Source organism: Mustelus asterias, chromosome 15 (genome assembly GCF_964213995.1).
Source record: "Mustelus asterias chromosome 15, sMusAst1.hap1.1, whole genome shotgun sequence".
Classification (NCBI taxonomy): domain Eukaryota; kingdom Metazoa; phylum Chordata; class Chondrichthyes; order Carcharhiniformes; family Triakidae; genus Mustelus; species Mustelus asterias.
This window is the reverse complement of record NC_135815.1, coordinates 32,477,432-32,497,258: the sequence shown is the minus strand read 5'-3', so window position 1 is coordinate 32,497,258 and position 19,827 is coordinate 32,477,432. Positions and strand designations below refer to the sequence as shown.

The following is a 19,827-nucleotide window of genomic DNA, read 5'->3' as shown; positions in this document are numbered from 1 at the left end:
AGCACTGCTGCCTCACAGCACCAGGGTCCCAGATTTGATTCCTGGCTTGGGTCACTGTCTGTGTGCATGTTCTCCCTGGGTCTGCGTAGATTTCCCCTGGGTGCTCCGATTTCTCCCACAGTCTGAAAGACGTGCTGGTTAGGTGCATTGATCCGAACAGGTGCCGGAGTGTGGCAACTAGGGGAATTTCACAGTAACTTCATTGCAGTGTTAATGTAAGCCTTACTTGTGACTAATAAATACATTTTAAACAGCATCAAACCCCTTTTTGAGACTTTCCCAGTGAACTTCATGTCTTATTGCAGCATGAAAATATGCGCTCACAGGCATTCAGGAAGATGTCACAACTCTATAGAGTGCAATTATAAAGAAAAACTCACTTAAAGCCTCGCTGGAGACTTGCACGAGACCACTTCTGAATTGCACTGGGATTCTCTCCCCAGTAATTCTGTTTGCTATTCACTTCACACAACAAAACAGGGCCCATTTTTCTTGCATATTCATTCATGAGGGGCTGCTGCTTGCATGCTGTTAACTTGCTGATGACAGCTTAATAAGGTCCTCACTTTGTGTTTCACCCCAATGAGCTTGTCAAGCTTTGTGTGACGGGATAACCTTTCCCTTTTTTCTCTGAGGAAGGGGCAGCTGTGTCACTATTATTTAGAAGAATGAAGGACTTTTGAGAGACCGTGGCTGTGACAGATTGCGCTGAGGTTGTGTCACACATATAAAAACCTACAAGATTCAGGTTTCCATTATTAAAAACAATGGTGGGGAATTTAGCCTAGAAATAAAAAAAACACATTACAATAGGGACATTTAACAGTTAGAGTGGTGCGATATGTAAATTCAATAGTTTTGATTTATAGTTCATTCCCTTAATCAAACATGATTAGGTACTATTTTCAGAAACAAACAGCAGTGCCATAAAGAAGTTCAAATCGATTTAAAGCAACTTCTGCCTGAAAAATGTCACTTTCTTTGTTATATGTGAAAGTGGACAAAATACTGACCTGATCACAAAAAGAAATTTGCTTTAAAATGATTAGAATCATAGAATAGGATCCCTACAGTGTAGAAGGAGACCATTCAACCCATCGAGTCTGCACCAACCACAATCCCACCCAGGCCTTATCCCCATTACCCCACATATTTACCCTGCTAATCCCCCTGACACGAGGGTCAATTTAGCATGTCCAGTGAACCTAACCTGCACATCTTTGGACTGTGGGAGGAAACCAGGCCACCTGGAGGAAACCCACACAGATACGGGGAGAATGTGCAAACTCCACACAGACAGTGACCTGAGTCTGGAATTGAACCTGGGTCCCTGATGCTGTGCTGCTAACCACTGTGCCACCGTGCCGCCCATTACATTAGAAATAGACGGCAAGCAGTGTACAACTTGGAATCTCAGCAGTCCTTTTTAAGTTTAAGTTTTTTTAAAAGTTTATTTATTAATGTCACAAGTAGGCTTACATTAACACTGCAATGAAGTTACTGTGAAAATCCCCCAGTTGCCTCACTCCGGCGCCTGTTTGGGAACACTGAGGGAGAATTTTGCATGGCCAATGCACCTAACCAGCACATCTTTTGGACTGAAAGGCTGAAAGTAATTTATTTAAAAGTGATATTTTGTCTCAGACTATTAAGTGTCATAGCACAAGGAAAGAAGGTCGCAAGGATGGGGGGAAAGTTAAATTGTTGTTTGTAAATAAACCATTTTTTGAAATGTAAGATAGAACAATTCAAATTTCATTTGTTCTTTAATAATCTGAGGTAATCTTATTAGACTGAATTCTTGATGTATATGTAGGGTATTAACAGTGCTTGAGTCCCTCACTATTGTACTTTATGTCTTTAAACAATGTATTTCTTTATTTGGTTCTGACAGACTGGCTGAGGTTAATGGACTATTTTTGCAGCACACTTGAAACTTTTGATTAAAATGTTCTTTTCCACTAACTGTGTTTACCAGAAATGTGAGTGTTTAGGGACACTAAGATAAATTGTGTACAAATCTACAATAACATTCCCAGGTTGAACTCCATTTTATACAAGGGCTAATATTAAGAAATGGTAATGATCGGCTGTGGGGTGGTGCACACTCTATGAGTGAAAAACACAAATGGCCCATGATTTGGGAGGGTGAGCTGTGTGGAGGCTGCAGAGATTCCTCAGCATGATTTGGACAGGCTGAGTGTGTGGGTATCTGCATGGCAGATGCAGTATAATGTGGATAAAGGTGAGGTTATCCACTTTGGTAGCAATAATAGGAAGGCAGATTATTACTTGAATGGGTGTAAATTGAGAGAGGTGGATACTCAACGAGACCTTGGAGTCCTCGTGCATCAGTCGCTGAAAATAATCGCTGAAACTGGAGTACCCGAAGGAAACCCAAATAGACACAGGAAGAATGTGCAAACTCCACACAGACAGTAACTCAAGGCTGGAATTGAAGTTGGGCTCCTGGTGCTGTGAGGCAGCAGTGCTAACCACTGTGCCATCATGCTGCCCTACTGCTTCAATTTCATTAAGACATTTGCGTTCCTTAACATTTATTGTTGCTTTGGTGAAAAAGTGCGCACATTTATCAGCATTTTATGACGTAAACACATTAACAAACAGATTCCAGTTTAACCCAGTGAGCAGGTAAGAATAGTCAATTCACTACCTCAAGGAGTAGTTGAGAGGAATAGCTTAGATGCATTTAAGAGAAAGCTACGTGAAACGAGCTTGATGAAGTAAAGTGGGAATTGACTGATGTGGGACATAAACAGTGGCATCCGGGCCAAAGGGCCTGTTTCTCTACTGTAAAATTTGATCAACTATGATGTAGAAAGCCCCAGGTATCATGTTTTGAAGACCCATTAATTGTATTGCCGCAATATTACCAACACCAGTCTGTTTTATTCTATACATCAACTTTGATTAAACAGCTTAACATGCTGCTTTCTTGTGTTTTGCACCCCCCCCCCCCCCTTCCCCTTCCCCTTCCTGATGATTCTATTCTGCAGCTATATGGTTATTGTTACCAGGACAGCAACAACATCGCAGACACACTAACCACTATCACAGAGCTTGGATCTCCATTTGAGATGATTCAACTTCTGCAGACTTCATGGGAAGAGAGATTCCGAGTAAGTAATGAGAGTCTCTGGAGTTTTGAGTGGGAAGCTGGCGGGGGTGGGGTGTGGGGGGTGGGGGGGTGGGCGGGGGGAGCATTGAAAACATGCTGGAAATAATGGAAAGAAAACGTCTCAGCCACAAAAGAATGTTGTTTCCATAACAGTTCTCTGGGATTTTAAATCCTGCTTGGTAAACAAGGTAGCCCTTCTTTAAAATCATCTAATTAGTCAGGAGCTTTGTTGGTCAAACTAAACTATTTTCATCTGATTAAGCATAACGAGGTAATCTCTCTTCTCTCTTTCTTTGGAATTCTTGGGTTTAACATTCCAATTAGCAGAATATTTTTAAAAATAGCAACGCTCTTCTGTAGCTTTTTGCATGTATCTTGTAATGCTTTTTTTTAACTATCATATTTCCAACTGTTGTCAGAGACTCAGAAACCCAAATGTTGCAGGAAAGCATCAGAAAGAGACTAGCCTCAAACACAACAAGCACTTTGAGAAGGAACATGCAGGTGGCACGGTGACACAGTGGTTAGCATTGCTGCTTCACAGCACCAGGGACCCGGGTTCGATTCCCGGCCTGGGACACTGTGTGGAGTCCCCACGTTCTCCCTGTGTCTACATGGGTTTCCTCCGGGTGCTCTGGTTTCCTCCCACAGTTCGAAAGACGTTAAGTGCATTGGCCACGCTAAATTCTCCCTCAGTGAACCTGAACAGGCGCAGGAGTGTGGCGACTAGGGGATTTTCACAGTAACTCCATTGCAGTGTTAATGTAAGCCTACTTGTGACATTAGTAAATAAACTTTAAAAAAAACTTGAACTTAAAAAAGACTGCTGAGCTTCCAAGTCTGCTTGCTGTCTATTTCTAATGTAATGGGCGGCACGGTGGCACAGTGGTTAGCAGCACAGCATCAGGGACCCAGGTTCAATTCCAGACTCAGGTCACTGTCTGTGCGGAGTTCGCACATTCTCCCCGTGTCTGTGTGGGTTTCGAAAGACATGCTGGTTAAGTGCATTGTCCATGCTAAATTCTCCCTCAGTGATCCCGAACAGGCGCTGGAGTGTGGCAACTAGGGGATTTTCACAGTAACTTCATTGCAGAGTTAATGTAAGCCTACTTGTGACATTAGTAACTAAACTTAAAACAAAATAGCATCTGTTAATATGTTTCATTATAAATGAATTTTTCGAGGGAAAAAAAAGCTAAATTTAATTCACTTCCTTTTTTTTAAGGAAAATAACTTTTTTTCTCATTAAGTTCTCCTCAACTTAAGCCTTTATTCTCAGTCAGGCTGGTAAGTCCATCCAGTCTACCACCCCTAGAAAGCTTCTTTCTATGAGACCAACAAAACTTTGCCTCCTGGAAGACTTCAAAAGGAAATATTAACCATTTTTTTTCAATGGTCCACTGCTCTGATGTTATAGACTACAGAGTGCATTTTCCATTTGTTTATTAATAATTAATAACTTAACACAATTGAAGGGCCCTCTCTTACTAGGTCACAATGAATTTTCTACATTTCTTTTCCGAAGTTGGTAATTATAAAGTTCCACAGCAGCTTATTTTCTTAGTATTCCTTCTTTAATGTATTATTTTGTTTCCAAGCACTGCTAAGTAAAATGAACTACAAGGTGCCAAACAAATCAAAATTACGCCACTGTTTTAGATTTCATTAAATGTGTTTGCTCTTTGCGTAATTGAACCCAGTGAATTTCCCTCTGTTACAGTGTTATGCTGCACTTGGTATCTGAAGAAGCTAAAAGAGATAGAGCTGTGATGTAAAACACTGCTTGGGATGGCACTGTTACAGAGCAGTACATCTTGGGTTCAGTTTTCAGCCTTTGCCGAGTTAACTAATCTTAGCCAGGGCATCAGTTGGGGTTCCTGGTCAGAGAGGAATCAGTCAGTTTATATAAACTTCAAGCAAGGGCAGAATTGGACTCTGCTGTCGGTCCCATATTGTTGAACATCCTATTTCATTCATATTTAAAGAGTACTTACATGGGTGAGATACACAATGGTTCCAGAGAAAATGTGTCCTTCTGGACTATGCTTCCATTGTGCATTGGAGGAACTGCATTGCAGCAAGAGGCATTATTGGCAGCAATAGAGAAGTCAAAACAGAATGTACAGGTATCTGAAAGCACATTAAGTAAAAATATGAGATCAGGTATGTTAGCCAGTTATTCTTTCTGTATGGGTGGCACAATGGCAAATTGGTTAGGACTGCTCCCTCACAGCACTAGGGACCTGGATTCAATTCTGGCCTCGGGTAACTGTCTGTGTAGAGTTTGCATGTTCTCCCTGTATCTGTGTGGATTTCCTCCGGGTGCTCCAGCTTCCGCCTGCAGTCCAAAGATGTGCGGGTTAGGTGGGTTGGCCATGCTCAATTACTCCTTAGTGTCAGGGGAATTGGCAGAGTAAATATGTGGGGTTACAGGGATAGGGCCTGGGTAGGATTGATATCGGTGTCAGCTTGATGGGCCAAATGGCCTCTTTCTGTACTGTGAGGATTCTATAAATCTACTTTATGATTCTATAAGCAATTTCAGTACAATTCCCTCCTTATACATATGTTATTAAATGGAGAGCAAATGAAGCTATATTTTACTTTGCTGTCTTTTTGGAGCTTTCTTTTTAAATACTTAAGCAAGTTGTATGAAGTCTGCCCTGTGTTATTTTCATTGCAGGTGTGTTTGAGTTTGATACGCTTATTACATTATTTGGCCCATTCGCCTCTTGGCTCAGTGACATTATTGGACTTCCGCCCTCGTCAATTTGTTATCGTGGACGGTGAACTAAAAGTGACAGATCTGGATGATGCCAGCATCAATGAAACACCCTGCTCCAGCAACAGTGATTGTTTTATGGAGTTTCCAGCTCGGAATTTCACCTTAATCTGCTCCTTGGAGGGTAGATGCCAAAACATGAACGAGAAGCGGAATCTGTACAACGCATATAGGTAACTGCGTCTTTCACTGCTGAATGTGTCGGAAGAGCTCAGATTGCAACCACTGCTATTGCCTGAAACTAACTGTTTGTCAGTTTCATTGCTATGCAAAATTGCTTTGAAACTGCATTCCACTTTGTAAAGAAGTTGTGTCATTGACTTCGTTCCATGGTTCTTAGACGGGATAATATGTCCAAACACGATACAGTCTGATATGCACTCACTGTTTATTATGACAAGAGAAGAAAAGCAATGAATAGTCGGAGAGTTTGCAATGATCCCAATGTTTTAACTCAGTTCACTCACAATCTAGGCGACAACAAGAAAGCAATCATGCTAATCTTTACAGATAGGTGCAGATCGCTCCATTTAATTCTTTTCAGAAGCGTCTGCACAATACACCACTTTGTCACAAGACTCGCTATAAGAAAGATACAAGATGTTACAGAACAAAAACATGGCTCTATAAGATTCTGTGGAATCTGTGTTGAATTTCAATGCACCCAATATGAGCTAAACTCACATGTGATATGCAGAACATCAACATGCATTTAGAAATTGCTGCCAAATGCATTGCTACAAAACTACTGTAAAAATGGCACGTGGTGGGGTTAGGGGGGAGGGCCAGTGTTCACTGCAGGTGAAAATGGCAATGCTGGCACAAAATCCCACGAGACAGTGGGAGTGAGAATCTCACTGAGATCTCATTCTCGGATTTTCCCCACCCCTCGCCGGTGACGCAATGGGGTTCCCGCCCATTCTGGATGGTGTAATAACTCAGAAAGCCCACTGGAAAGGAACAGTATTGTTAAACATATAGTAAAGCCACGATTCCGTGGCACACATACCTAAGACCCAACTTTCTTTTCATTAAAACAATTTATCCAAATACATTACAATTTATCAAAATACATTATATATTATAATCCAAATCCATTACAATTTCAGTCCATTTTATCAGCCTCTTTAAAATAGGTGCTATTGAAACATGGTTTAGAATTAGGTAATAACAAGCTGACAGAATTGACCTGGTTCCTTACTAATGAAGTTGAGAACGTGGCCAATTCTCCATTAACTGTCACCTGTATTAAACAAACCTCCACAATCTAACTTGACACACAACTATGACAATCCCAATAATCTGGTAGATAGCTAGCACCAACCTCTTTTATACAAAGGTTAATGGCCTGAATGTTTTTGCACACTGATAAATTATTAAAACAACAAGCTGATATAATGTCAATAGCAATCATTACTATTTACTATTATGCTTTACTATTTCTACTCCTTAATGCAGCAGCAAACAACCTCCCTTCCAATGAAAATGAAGTCCATTGGAAGTTAAGTTATCTGTCACCTTCCAGGGTTTCGCCTTTTGAGGTGACACCTTCCGCGGTCACACCTTACCGGACGTCACCATCCAGTGTGCCGCTCTCTGGTGTGTCACCTCTTAGGGTTTCACCTTCTAGCGTTTTGCCTTCTACGAGTCCCGGCCGGAACAACAGTTTTCACACAAGTCCCCACCGCGAAAACAGTTCTCACACAAGTCCCAACCGGGTCAATAGTTGTGCAGACCCTTCTCGGTGACTGCCTCACAAAGGGCTCAGGTGATGAGTTCCACCTGGACAGGCCCTTGCCTGTTACCAAGGGAACTCGTACTCGATGAGTCCCACAGGGAAATCAATTCGAGATTCCCCATGGAATTCAAGGGGATTGAATATTTTAAAATTAATTTATATGTATGTTTGCCGAGGTTTACAATAGCTTCTGCAAAACTTGGAGCTCTTGAGTGGAACCCGCCAGGGGCGCAAAGATCACCATAACCCTTGGGAGGAGAGGGAAACATTGGCACCCTGGCAGTGCCAGGGTGGCAGTGCCAAGGGCGAACCCATTGGCAGGGGATTCCCCTTATGTATGGGGGTTGCCCCGATGTTTGTGAAAGGGGGAGCTGCCCTAATGCTTGTGTGGGTTGCCCTGATGGTTGTCGGGGGGGTGGGTGGGGGGGGCGGGGGGAGGTTGTGGAGGGGGGCTGGTTTATTTCTAACACAGATCGGGGCATCCTTTAAAGAGAGTGTCCCAGTCTCTATGGAGCTGGCCATGTCAGCTCCATCAGGTCCTGTCCCGCCAGTGACAGCACAAACCATGCCCCCAGATTCTCTGTGCATAGAGTGCCAAAGAGTCTGGAGAGAAAACTCAATTGTGCAGCTGGAGAGCTGCCTGCCTGTTTCCTCCCAGCAACTGACACTCTGACAAAATATCGGAAGATTCCGCTCCATGATTTTTAAGGCAGAATTGTTTCCAGAGTTGAGAATAGTATTGGTCAAAGGTTACATCTCCATGTGCAACATTTCTGAACATAATAGGAGGAATTAAAATAAAAACACTAATTTGTCTACTGACGAACTGAAGATACTGTACTGCACTGCAATAAATGGCTGTAAGTGATTTACTGTTATCCCGGTCTCACTTATAAACAGAAAGCTCTGCCAGAGACCTGAGGCTGACACTTCACTGGAATATTTTGCAATGTTGGAGGTGCCATTTTTGAATGAAATATTAAAACTAAAGCCCTGTCTACCCTCACAGAATGAAGTGCAATTCGAGTTAGAGCAGGGGATGTTCTCCTCATGTCTGGTCCAACGTTTATCCCTTAAGCAACATCTAAAGTGGGTGATCTGGTCATTGACTTTACCACTCTCTGTGGAAACTCACTTTCCACATATTTGTTATTGTGTTTCCTACACCATAATAGGTTGAGAGTACGTTATTGGTTATGGAAGTGCAGAAGAAGGCCATTTGGCCCATTGAGTCTGCACTGACAACAATCCCACCCAGGCCCTATCCCCATAACCCCATGTATTTACCCTGCTAATGTCCCTGATACCAAGTGGCAATTTATCATGGCCAATCTACCTAACCCGCACATCTTTGGAGTGTGGGAGTAAACTCACGCAGACACAGGGAGAAGGTGCAAACTACACACAGTCACCTGAGGCCGGAATTGAACCTAGGTCCCTGGCGCTGTGAGGCAGCAGTGCTAACCACTGTGCCACCGTGCTGCCCTCATGAAAGAAATTGTCATGAAAGAATTGCAAGTCTTTTTCTCTTAAATGTTTCTGTGGAAATCCTTGCATGGTACTAAAACATCTGTTTAGTCCAGAATAACTTGATAGTGCTGAAGCCCAATTTAAAGACAGTTTTATTGGCTTTTAGTATTTTGATTATCCTTGCTGCATGCCATGTCATCCTGAGTCCGATTTTTAAGTCCCCACCAGCTTGCCTAATTCTCACTGAAAAGTGGGCAGAGGACAATTGGAAATCAGAAACATGCCTTCATTGCAGTATTAATGTAAGCCTAATTATGATGCTAATAAATAATAATAAATAACAGATACAATTTTCAGGCAGTCCTGAAAATGGGTTAAGCACCCGAAACAGGTAGAACGTAGCTTAAATATGCAAATCAGTGTCTTACCCTGGTTGTGGAGGCATCTTTTCAGGTATAAACAGAATGAGTGTGCACATTGCCCCAAACATTTTTTAAATTCATTGTTGGGACATAGGCGCCACTGGCTGGCCAGCATTTATTGCCCATCCTTAGTTGCCCTTGTTCAGAGGACAGTTGAGAGTCAACCACATTGCTGTGGCTCTGGAGTCACATGTAGGCCAGACCAGGTAAGGACGGCAGATTTTCCTTCCCTAAAGGACTTGAATAAACCAGGTGGGTTTTTCCGATGGTTGACAATGGTTTCACAGTCATCAGTAAATTCATAATTCCAGATTTCTTTTATTGAATTCAAGTTCCACCATCTGCTGTGGTGGGATTTGAATCCGGGTCTCCAGAACATTAGCTGAGTTTCTGGATTAATAGTCTAGCGATAATACCACTAGGCCATTGCCCCCCCCCCCCCATCTACGTTTGCATGTTTCTTCAGGAGTTGAGATGCCTAACCAGGAGGTCCCTAAGAAGGCTGCAGGAGGCTGCTCGCAAACGGACCCAGGAAACTTTTATTTTGTTTGATGAGGCCAGGAGGAGTTTAAAAAAAGTCCTTGGTGGGTTGCCTGGAAAATTGGCAGTGTGATTCGGTCGTCCGGTATAGAAATCATACAGTTTCTATTAGAGTGGCAGATCCACAAAGTCAGTGTTACACTGGGGTGGGAAGATCCAAAACCTACATCCATGTTTTTCGCCCCTTCATTTGCTCTTGTAAAACAGCAAGGAGAGGATACTCTCAACTTTGCTCAACTTCTTTTAATGAAGTACATTGGTTGACGAAGGAAGGGCCGTGGATGTCGTCTATATGGACTTTAGTAAAGCGTTTGACAAAGTCCCTCATAGTAGACTAGTGAAAAAGGTTGGATCTCATGGGATAAAGGGGGAGGTGGCTAGATGGGTGGAGAACTGGCTTGGTCATAGAAGACAGAGGGTGGTAGTGGAAGGGTCTTTTTCCGGCTGGATGCCTGTGACTAGTGGTGTACCGCAGGGCTCTGTATTGGGACCTCTGCTGTTTGTGATTTATATAAATGATCTGGAAGAAGGAGTAACTGGGGTGATCAGTAAGTTTGCGGACGACACAAAACTGGCAGGACTTGCAGATAGTGAGGAACATTGTCAGAGGCTACAGAAGGATATAGATAGGCTGGTAATTTGGGCAAGGAAATGGCAGATGGAATTCAATCCTGATAAATGCGAAGTGATGCATTTTGGTGGGAATAATGTAGGGAGGAGCTACACGATAAATGGAAGAACCATAAAGGGTGTAGAGACGCAGAGGGACCTGGGTGTGCAAGTCCACAGATCTTTGAAGGTGACGTCACAGGTGGAGAAGGTGGTGAAGAAGGCATATGGCATGCTTGCCTTTATAGGACGGGGCATAGAGTATAAAAGTTGGGGTCTGATGTTGCAGATGTATAGAACGTTGGTTCGGCCGCATTTGGAATACTGCGTCCAGTTCTGGTCGCCACACTACCAGAAGGACGTGGAGGCTTTGGAGAGAGTACAGAGGAGGTTTACCAGGATGTTGCCTGGTATGGAGGGGCTTGGTTATGAGGAGAGATTGGGGAAACTGGGGTTGTTCTCCTTGGAAAGACGGAGGATGAGGGGAGACTTAATAGAGGTGTATAAAATTATGAAAGGCATAGATAGGGTGAACGGTGGGAAGGTTTTCCCCGGGTCGGTGGTGACGTTCACGAGGGGTCATAGGTTCAAGGTGAAGGGGGGGAGGTTTAACACAGATATCAGAAGGACATATTTTACACAGAGGGTCGTGGGGGCCTGGAATGTGTTGCCGGGCAAGGTGGTGGAGGCGGACACACTGGGAACGTTTAAGACTTATCTAGACAGCTATATGAGCGGAGTGGGAATGGAGGGATACAAAAGAGTGGTCTAGTTTGGACCAGGGAGCGGCGCGGGCTAATTGTTCTTTGTTTCTCGTTTCAAGGCTTCATTCTATGATCATCTTGCTGGTGCCAGTACAGAGCGAGACTGCGGATAGTTGGGAACCTGTCTCAGGGGCAGGGAATTCATATGGTGTTCGTGGAAGTGGAAATGAATAGGGTTGGGAAGCATTTTCCGATCAGGGCCAGTGTGATCTCCTGGACTCGTTTCGATCGCCTCAGGGGGTCGGAGAGGAATTTCCCAGATTTTTTTTCCCCATATTGGCCCTGGGGTTTTCACTCTGGGTTTTCGCCTCTCCCTGGAGATCACATGGTCTGGAATGGGGGGGTGGGGGTGAGTTAATAGGTTGTGATGAACAAAGCATCGTAGCTGTGAGGGACAGCTCGGTGGATAGGATATTAGTATGTAGATAGGCTGGAAAATTGGGCGGGGATCCTGGATTCAGGATTCAATCCTGGACCGGGGAGCGGCGCGGGCTTGGAGGGCCGAAGGGCCTGTTCCTGTGCTGTATTGTTCTTTGTTCTTTGTTATTTGTACAAAGAAAACGATAACACAGTGAATTGGGGATGGGGAAAGGTCGGGAAATTGCTTTTTAGTAATAATGTGAAGCGAGTGATAGTGAAATGGCAGCTTGTTTTACAGCCACCCAACTGACTTCAATGGAAAAAATGAGATAATTTGCAAAGCAATGCCAATTTTTAAATGATCTCTTTTCCAGTTTCACATTCAGATTAATTTTAACACCACTTATTTCTAATACAGCATTAAAAGGATTTATTTTTGAATAGGACCTATAGCTAATCAATGAAATAATGAGGGTCAAATAACAACCCTTTATTGGCTGAAAAGCCCATTGTGATGACCACTGGTTATAGAGTCATAGAGGTTTGGCAAAGGTGCTATATAAATGCGAGTCGGTCTTTCTTTATGGGCAAAATGGTGGCACAGTGGTTAGCACTGCTGCCTCACAGCACCCGGGATCCGGGTGACCATCCGTGTGAACTTTGCATGTTCTCCCCGTGTCTGCATGGGTTTCCTTCCACTGTCCAAAGACGTGCAGGTTGAATGGATTGTCCATGCTAAATTGTCCTGTGTAGGTTGGGATTAGCGGAGTAAATATGTGGAGCTATGGGGGTGGGGCCAGGATGGGATGCTTTAATGGAGAGTCAGTACAGACTCGATGGGCCGAATGGTCTTCTACTATATTGTATGGATTCTATGATTTAATAAAATTTAACTTCATTGGGGCATAAAATGAGTCCTGGTGGATTGGTCATTCAGTCTGTATCGCGCTTAACGTCCATTTCCACTGACTTCATTCCATTGTGCCTCTGACAAAGTTAAACTTTGCACCCAGTGACTCCAATCTCACATTTGTGACTAACTAAGCCTAAATCCTAGCTTTAAGCTAAAATGATCATGATTATAGGGCGTAAGAACCATTCTTAATGAATGTTAATTCATAGTAGAGTGACATTGGCAAATACCTGTATGAAAGTTAGCTGACTGACCCTTTAGGCCAGATATCAGAAGTGGGAGGGAAAGAAAAATAATAAATCTCTCACCTATTAACAAGGAGTTTCACATAGCTCAATATTTGCTCCCATTGCAGGTTCTTCTTTACCTATCTCTTGCCGCACAGTGCTCCATCAAGTCTCCGGTCGTTGCTGGATAATGTACTGAATGCTACAGGTATGAAAAGTAAATGTTTATTGTGCTGGCTTCATTCTGGCCAAAGGTTTCCGTTTACATACTGTATTTTTATCAATAGTCTGATAAGTATGGAACAAGTGTTATTACAATGGATTAGTATCGTACTGGAGTACTTAAAATCAAATTGGCTTTCCAATCCTGATGAAACAGTCAGCTGTATTAGATATGTTTCATTGACATACTCTTAATCACGTGAATTCGTTGGCTGGGATTTTCCGGTCTCACCAAAGTCAAAGGTCATTTGCGTTGCTTGCTGGCTGTGCCATTGGGGATCCCAGCGTGGGGGGTGATGGTGTCGCCCTCAACAAGACTGGAAGATCCTGCCAATGGGAAGGGAAGGGTTGGAAAATCCCAGTGTTTTTTTATTGAATATATCTCTGTGCACAAAGACAAACCACTTACTGCCGTAACTATTTTAATTGCTTTCCAGGAGTTGTTTTGTCATTTTGTCTTCTTTGATTTCCTGATTTAATTTCCACAATCTGGCAATAGCAAGCAGCAATGCTGATAAATTGCATTTATCCATTGCCACTAATTTAGAAGCAAATGTTCCAAGGCATTTCACAGAGGTGCAAGGGAGAAAAGGACACCAAGTCAAAAGAGATGCATCTTAAGGAGGGACCGAAAGGAGGCAACACTGGTGCAGTGCAAAGGGGTTCGAGAGGAATTCTAGAGTGTGATACCCCAAGTTTCGGCAGGCATGACTGCCAATAGTGGGACTTAGAGAGGGGGTGCAAAAGAGGCTGAGGATAGGCAAGCAAAGAATTTCGAGATGGGGCTGGAGTAGTAGGGCTAAAGGAGACCCCAGAAATAGTTAGGAGTGAGGCCATGGAGGGACTTCAGTACAAAACCAAGAATTGTAAATCTGAGGTATGAGAGAGTAGTAGTTTATCTTTGTCAATAAGGAAGTAATTTGTATTAGAAGCAAAAAGCCATAGTTATCTGACAGAGAATGTGACTCATGTCTTTGGTTGGGACTGCTTCAGTGGAGTTGGAAATACAGAAAGCTGATTTGAGGAAATGAGAGGATGAATACACAGGTCTTTTTGGGCAGCAGAATTTACCAGTCAGAGAAATACAATCTCTCAATTAAAATGATTAATTGTTTTGTGTGGTTTTGCTAACATATCTTTAGACAAAGAACAAGCAAATAATTGTGATGAAAGAATGAGCTTCCAACAATGTAAAATGATACTTTACTGGACAACTTGCTTATTTAATAAGTTCTGTCTTTCACCTTTCAGAGAACATATCCTCCAAATTGCGTTCAGCATCAATTTTAAGATAGTGCAGCCTGCAATATGAGAGATGGGTTGGAATAAGGAAGCCTGTCGTCACAGCAAACACATACCAAGTGCTGCTCCCATTGTGATTTATTGTTTCCCTTGTTTTTATTTGAAACCAGAGGCACAAACAGAATAGGAAACTCAAACCTTTTTCCCACAATCCAACTAGACGATAAGATCACGGATACATCCTGGGATTTTCATTCACAGTTCAAGGGAATTTGCAAGTATTATAGAGCTGCATAGAATCAGAAGAACAACAAATGATTGGATAAGGTGGATGGCGGGAGTGGGGGTGGCGTGGAAATCAGAATGTAAAATAACTGTTAGTAAGTGGAATTTTGTGTAAGCTAGAAATTCACCTCCTTTTGGGGTTGTGCTGTAGCGGGGTGTAAATTGTCACTGAAAAAGGTTTTCAGAACAGACGAGCTTCAAGAAATCACTCAAATATTCTGCATTTATTGTCCCATCCAACATTAAATGCTTCTTCCCTGCTGCCATCAGACTTTTGAATGGACCTACCTCGCATTAACTTGATCTTTCTCTATACCCTGGCTATGACTACATTCTGCACTCTCTCCTTTCATTCTCTATGAATGGTATGCTTTGTCTGTATAGTACACAAGAAACAATACCTTTCACTGTATACTAATACATGTGACAATAATAAATCAAATCAAATCAAAAATCAGAATGGCACTGGTTGGGAAGAGCAAGATTCCCCGAGCTCATAAAATAAGCTAGTATGAATATTCTACAAAATTCATACACCTGTCCCAAATACCAGTTTAAATTCCACCTTCCCTTGACACATTGCAGATGAGAGAAGTGGGTTTTACCAATCTAGAGTACTTGTGTTCTGTTTTCATTATATATTCCACAAAAAAAGTACCGAGAACCATTCATTCTCGTTCAACATTGTTTTCAGATCCATCATGATTATACAACAAAAATATGCAACTTTCTACCTGTATAACCTCCAGCTCTTTGGAAATGGTCCGTTCAGTAAATGGATCCTGTGAATTAGATATAGCCTTTTTGTACTTATCAGCACCTTGGTATTTCAAACAATACTTGCTTACTGCAAAACAGGTGCAAACTTGTTTCATTCTTCATAAGATAACCATAAATGCATCTTGTCACCAATGTCCTGATCTCCTGTGTGTGTGATAGCACGTAAGAAAAAATGGAGCCACGCCTTTCACTGGCACATAGTTTGGCACCTTATCACATGGCTTTCAGCTGGGTTTCTCGATGGATGACAGTAGGATCTGCCATTATTGGGATGAAGGAGAACAACGTTATATTCGATGACTCTTGTCACCGCACTTTTGTTGTTTGACTCAATGACAGATGGTAGTTGAGCCAGCTAAGATCACCCTACACCACCATCTCCCCCTCACCCCCAACTCTCCCACCTTCATCTACACTTGGATGAGAGAGGGATTTATCATGTCAAGTTGCAATGTGAAAAGAGCAGAGACGGGGGCACAGACTGCAAACTGGGGCCGGAGTTTTACCTGGAATCGGGGCGGGCGAGGCTCGGAGAACGGCATTCTCCATTGGCCTCACGCGGGATCGTGCGAACCTCGGGCGGACGTGCCGATAAAATTCCATCCTGTTTGTCTGCAGAATGGTGAAAGATGAGACAATGTTGCTGGGTACCATACCCACTGTGCTAATCCCACACTCAGATTTATTAATGACACATCCACAATGCAATAACATAATTAATGAATCCATCCTGCAGTAACAGCTCCATTCCGCTTGGTGTTAATTGTAAAATGGCCAACACAAGTGCTACTAAACATCATGGGTGGAATCTTCTGGCTGCACTCACCCCAAAACCAAAACGTCCCGCTCGTGGTCGATGGACCTTTGCATGGTCTGTCCCCTGCCTGTTACAATTCCCGTGGCGAGTGGGATGGGAAAGTTCCACCCACTTTTATGTTTTCCTTTGTAATTAACCAGCTCTCCAACTTCCCTTCTTACACTCTGCTCCATATCATGTATTTTTGCTGCCTAAATTGAAGATATGGCCAAGTGCCACTTTGCAGTTAGAAAGTAAGGAATGTGATCGCATCATCTAATATTAGATTTCCCATTCATTCCTGTGGGGATGTACCTGCTTTCTCCTCTGCATCTCCACACAATGACCTTACTGAGGTTAGGAACTTGCTGTCCTGGGACTCGCAGAGCGAACCTGTTTTCTAGCAGCCTCTGTGTCACTGCGAGGCCCTGGTCATCAGGTTTCTACTGGTTTTTTAATTAAGATGCCTGGATGCTGGTCTGAGGCCTGCAGTGCAAGGATGAGACAAATAGAAGATAAGCCAATGGATATCAGAAATTAGTGGTTAAGTGACTCTTTAGTTTGGATTTTAAAAGCTTGAGGATTGGATGGTTTTTAGGAGGAGAAAGAAAGCTGGTCTGTAAGGCCCTGTGGACGAATAAAAGAATTAGTCGGACAGTACAATGAGTACAATGTATTCAATACAGTTTGAATGCAAGGGGTCAGAGGCAGAACACGAGAAAACCATTCAGAGCAGCACTGACCATAGCCGCATTGAGGAACTAAAATGGAAAGAAAAAGTCACATTGTACCCAAACGATTGAAAGAGACAAGAAAGCATTTAGCTGAAACATTGTTTGTTTTGCAGGGGAGCTGCGCTGGGGAACAGACGAGACACTGACTCAGCTAGAGGAGGTTCTGTACCTGTTCAAGAGTGGTTTATATCTGCAGAATGTCACAAGAAGCCGACCCTCGGGTAAGACAGCCTCAATTGCACTAACTGCATGACTGCCAAGCCTCCAAACATGCTGTGTTCTGTTTGAGCATCAGGTTAAATAGAACGGGCAGGGAAACTTTGATTCATCACAGATTGTGTCATTGATTCAAATGTTCAAAGTGCTGTGCTGAAAGCCTGTGATCTGAGCTGTATGAAGGCAGAGTGTATAAAGAAAAATAATTACAAAGTAATTTTAATCCTGGCATGCAATTAGGTGGGGCTAGATTACGTCTGTGTTGATCCACTGCTATGGGTAACTTACAAAATGTACCGTTTATTTTATTATACAGTGATCCATGTGGGTAGTTTTGTTTGATTGATGTTGTGAAAAGTAGTAACTGAGATGTTTGCGACTTTGGATTGTGTAATCCATGTTATAACCTAATATTTCTCGAGAGGAAATTATCATTGAGGTATCGTAGAGTACTTTCTGTCCATTTTCAATGTGGCGTTGTAGGGTAGGGGGTACAGGAGGAGGGTAATAGATCAGCACCATTCACTGAGTGTCTATGAAACAGCATATTGTCCACAACTTATTCGGAGTAGAATCTGTCCCTTCACTGTGAGCGAGTTGTCCTCTTCCAAAGTGTCAACATTTGCCTGGTGGCAGCATTTATGCCTCTGAGGCAGAAGGTTGCGGGTTCAAGTCCCACTCCAGGGAAATGAATATAAAACACCATGATGATACGCCATGCAGTACTGAGGGAGTGCTGCGCTGTCAGGGGTTCAAACTTTTAGATGCGATGTTAAATCAAGCCTCGGTCTGCCCTCTCAGGCGGCTTTCCCCTCCACAAGGTGGCCTGGCAACTGTGGCCACATTTTAATTTCAAAAAATGTGATACAGATTCAGAAGGTGCCTCACGATGGAGGTGCCACCTTGCAGTGCCCACCTCTGCTGTCCTCAGATTGGGTCTGCAGCCTCAAGAACCCTGCTTGCCATCCTTTATCGGATGGCAGTTGTCGGAAGGACCAATTAGGATGCCACCTCCCGGAAGATCATGCCGTGAATGTGTTGCTGGCAATTGGAGTATCAGGACCTGGAAATAGTCTCAAATCAGTCAATTTTTAAAGGGCGTGAAATTCCACCCATACAGCGCTAACCTAACCGAGGGACAATTCACGTCCAGATATCATTCTACAAGAGATATTTACAGATTAATTCTGGAACCTCAAATTCTAGTTTGTATTCATAAATCAAAGACTTTTCAACCACTCTGCTTTGAAGTTATTTTATTTTAATTTGTAAAATACTCTTGGTTGGATTGTTTGATGTTTGATGATCAGAATGTGAACAAATAAGTTTCTGTTTTCTGCTGTGAGTCTAAGAATTCTTTGATCCAGGGTGGTGTTCCTCTTGTTAGTCACGCTGCAAGATGCTTTTTCACCGGCTTTTTGCATTCTCTGGTTGAGTTGTCTCTCTTTAAGATGCTCGGGTGAATCTTTGAATGGCAGCGAACGTGATAGATGTAGAATGGTGAAAATGGTACATCTAGCACCCATTTCCTGTCTGTCATACTTCAACTGTCTGTGTCACACTGTTAAAGAAAATTTAAAATCTAAATGGAAATTTAATTTTAAAATTTTAAAATGGAAATTTAATTTTTAAATTTAATGGAAAATGGAAATGACACGCTGGCACAGTGATTAGCATTGCTGCTCCCAGCTCCAGGGACCCGGGTTCAATTCCGGCTTCAATTCAGTGGAAACGCCCAAGTTGTCATATTACCCCGAGTAATTTTTAGTCGTCCATCCTTAAATATATAAATTGGATTTGAGAAGAAAAAGAGACTTGCATTTGTGTAGCACATTTCATGACCTCTGGAAGTCCCGTAGTGCTCTACAATTTTTGTAGTGCAGTCCCCTCAGTTGTCACGTGAGACCCACAGCAGCCAGGTTGGGCATGACTAAATCCTACAAACAGCAATTAAATCAGGCCAGATTATCTTTGAATCGTGTCATGACATCTTGTACATGCACCTGAGAGGGTGCAAGGAACCTCAGTCTAAAATCTCATCTGAAAGGCAGCATCTCCAGCAGTGTGGCACTCCCTCGGTACTGCAGTGAAGCGTCAGCCTACATTTTGTGCTCAAGGCTCTTTAGTGAGGCTTGACCTCATGTCTTTCTGACATAGGGGAAATATTGGTATCAACTGAGCATTGACTGCCGCGAGTTGCCAAATCCAAACGTAAGGGAGAAAAAATGGGTAAAGTTTGCTTAGTTATGCCAAACATCAATTGTCCTGAAAGGGATTACTGGATCTCAGGGGAAAAAAAGGGTGGAAACTTTTTTGCCTTTTTATTTTGTGAGCCCAGGAAAAGCAGGAGTATTTCTGCTGGGCTTGTCAGAGAGTCTGACCCTTGATTGGTTCATTCCATTTCTTCCCCCTCCCCCAGAATTGTCTCCTTATCCCTCCCGAAACTGGCTTGTTAGCTTTATTGTCTTCCCAGATTGGTGAGTTGCACCAGGGCAGCTGCTTGGCATCCACAGCTCAGCATTGCCATTTAAATGATGCCCAAAGCCTTGTGTGGCTCAAACCCCTAGGCCTGCTTGGGTCAACAGGCA

General features: G+C 42.9%; 1 protein-coding gene across 1 annotated transcript in view; it reads left to right on the top strand.

The window, feature by feature from the left end:
* pkdcca (protein kinase domain containing, cytoplasmic a) overlaps positions 1-19,827 on the top strand; it is a 67,177-nt gene that overhangs the window by 10,597 nt on the left and 36,753 nt on the right. The window contains exons 2-5 of the mRNA XM_078229712.1: positions 3,018-3,140; positions 5,823-6,094; positions 13,093-13,172; positions 17,137-17,244. Coding sequence (XP_078085838.1) covers positions 3,018-3,140; positions 5,823-6,094; positions 13,093-13,172; positions 17,137-17,244 — 583 coding nt within the window. The remainder of the gene's footprint in view (positions 1-3,017; positions 3,141-5,822; positions 6,095-13,092; positions 13,173-17,136; positions 17,245-19,827) is intronic.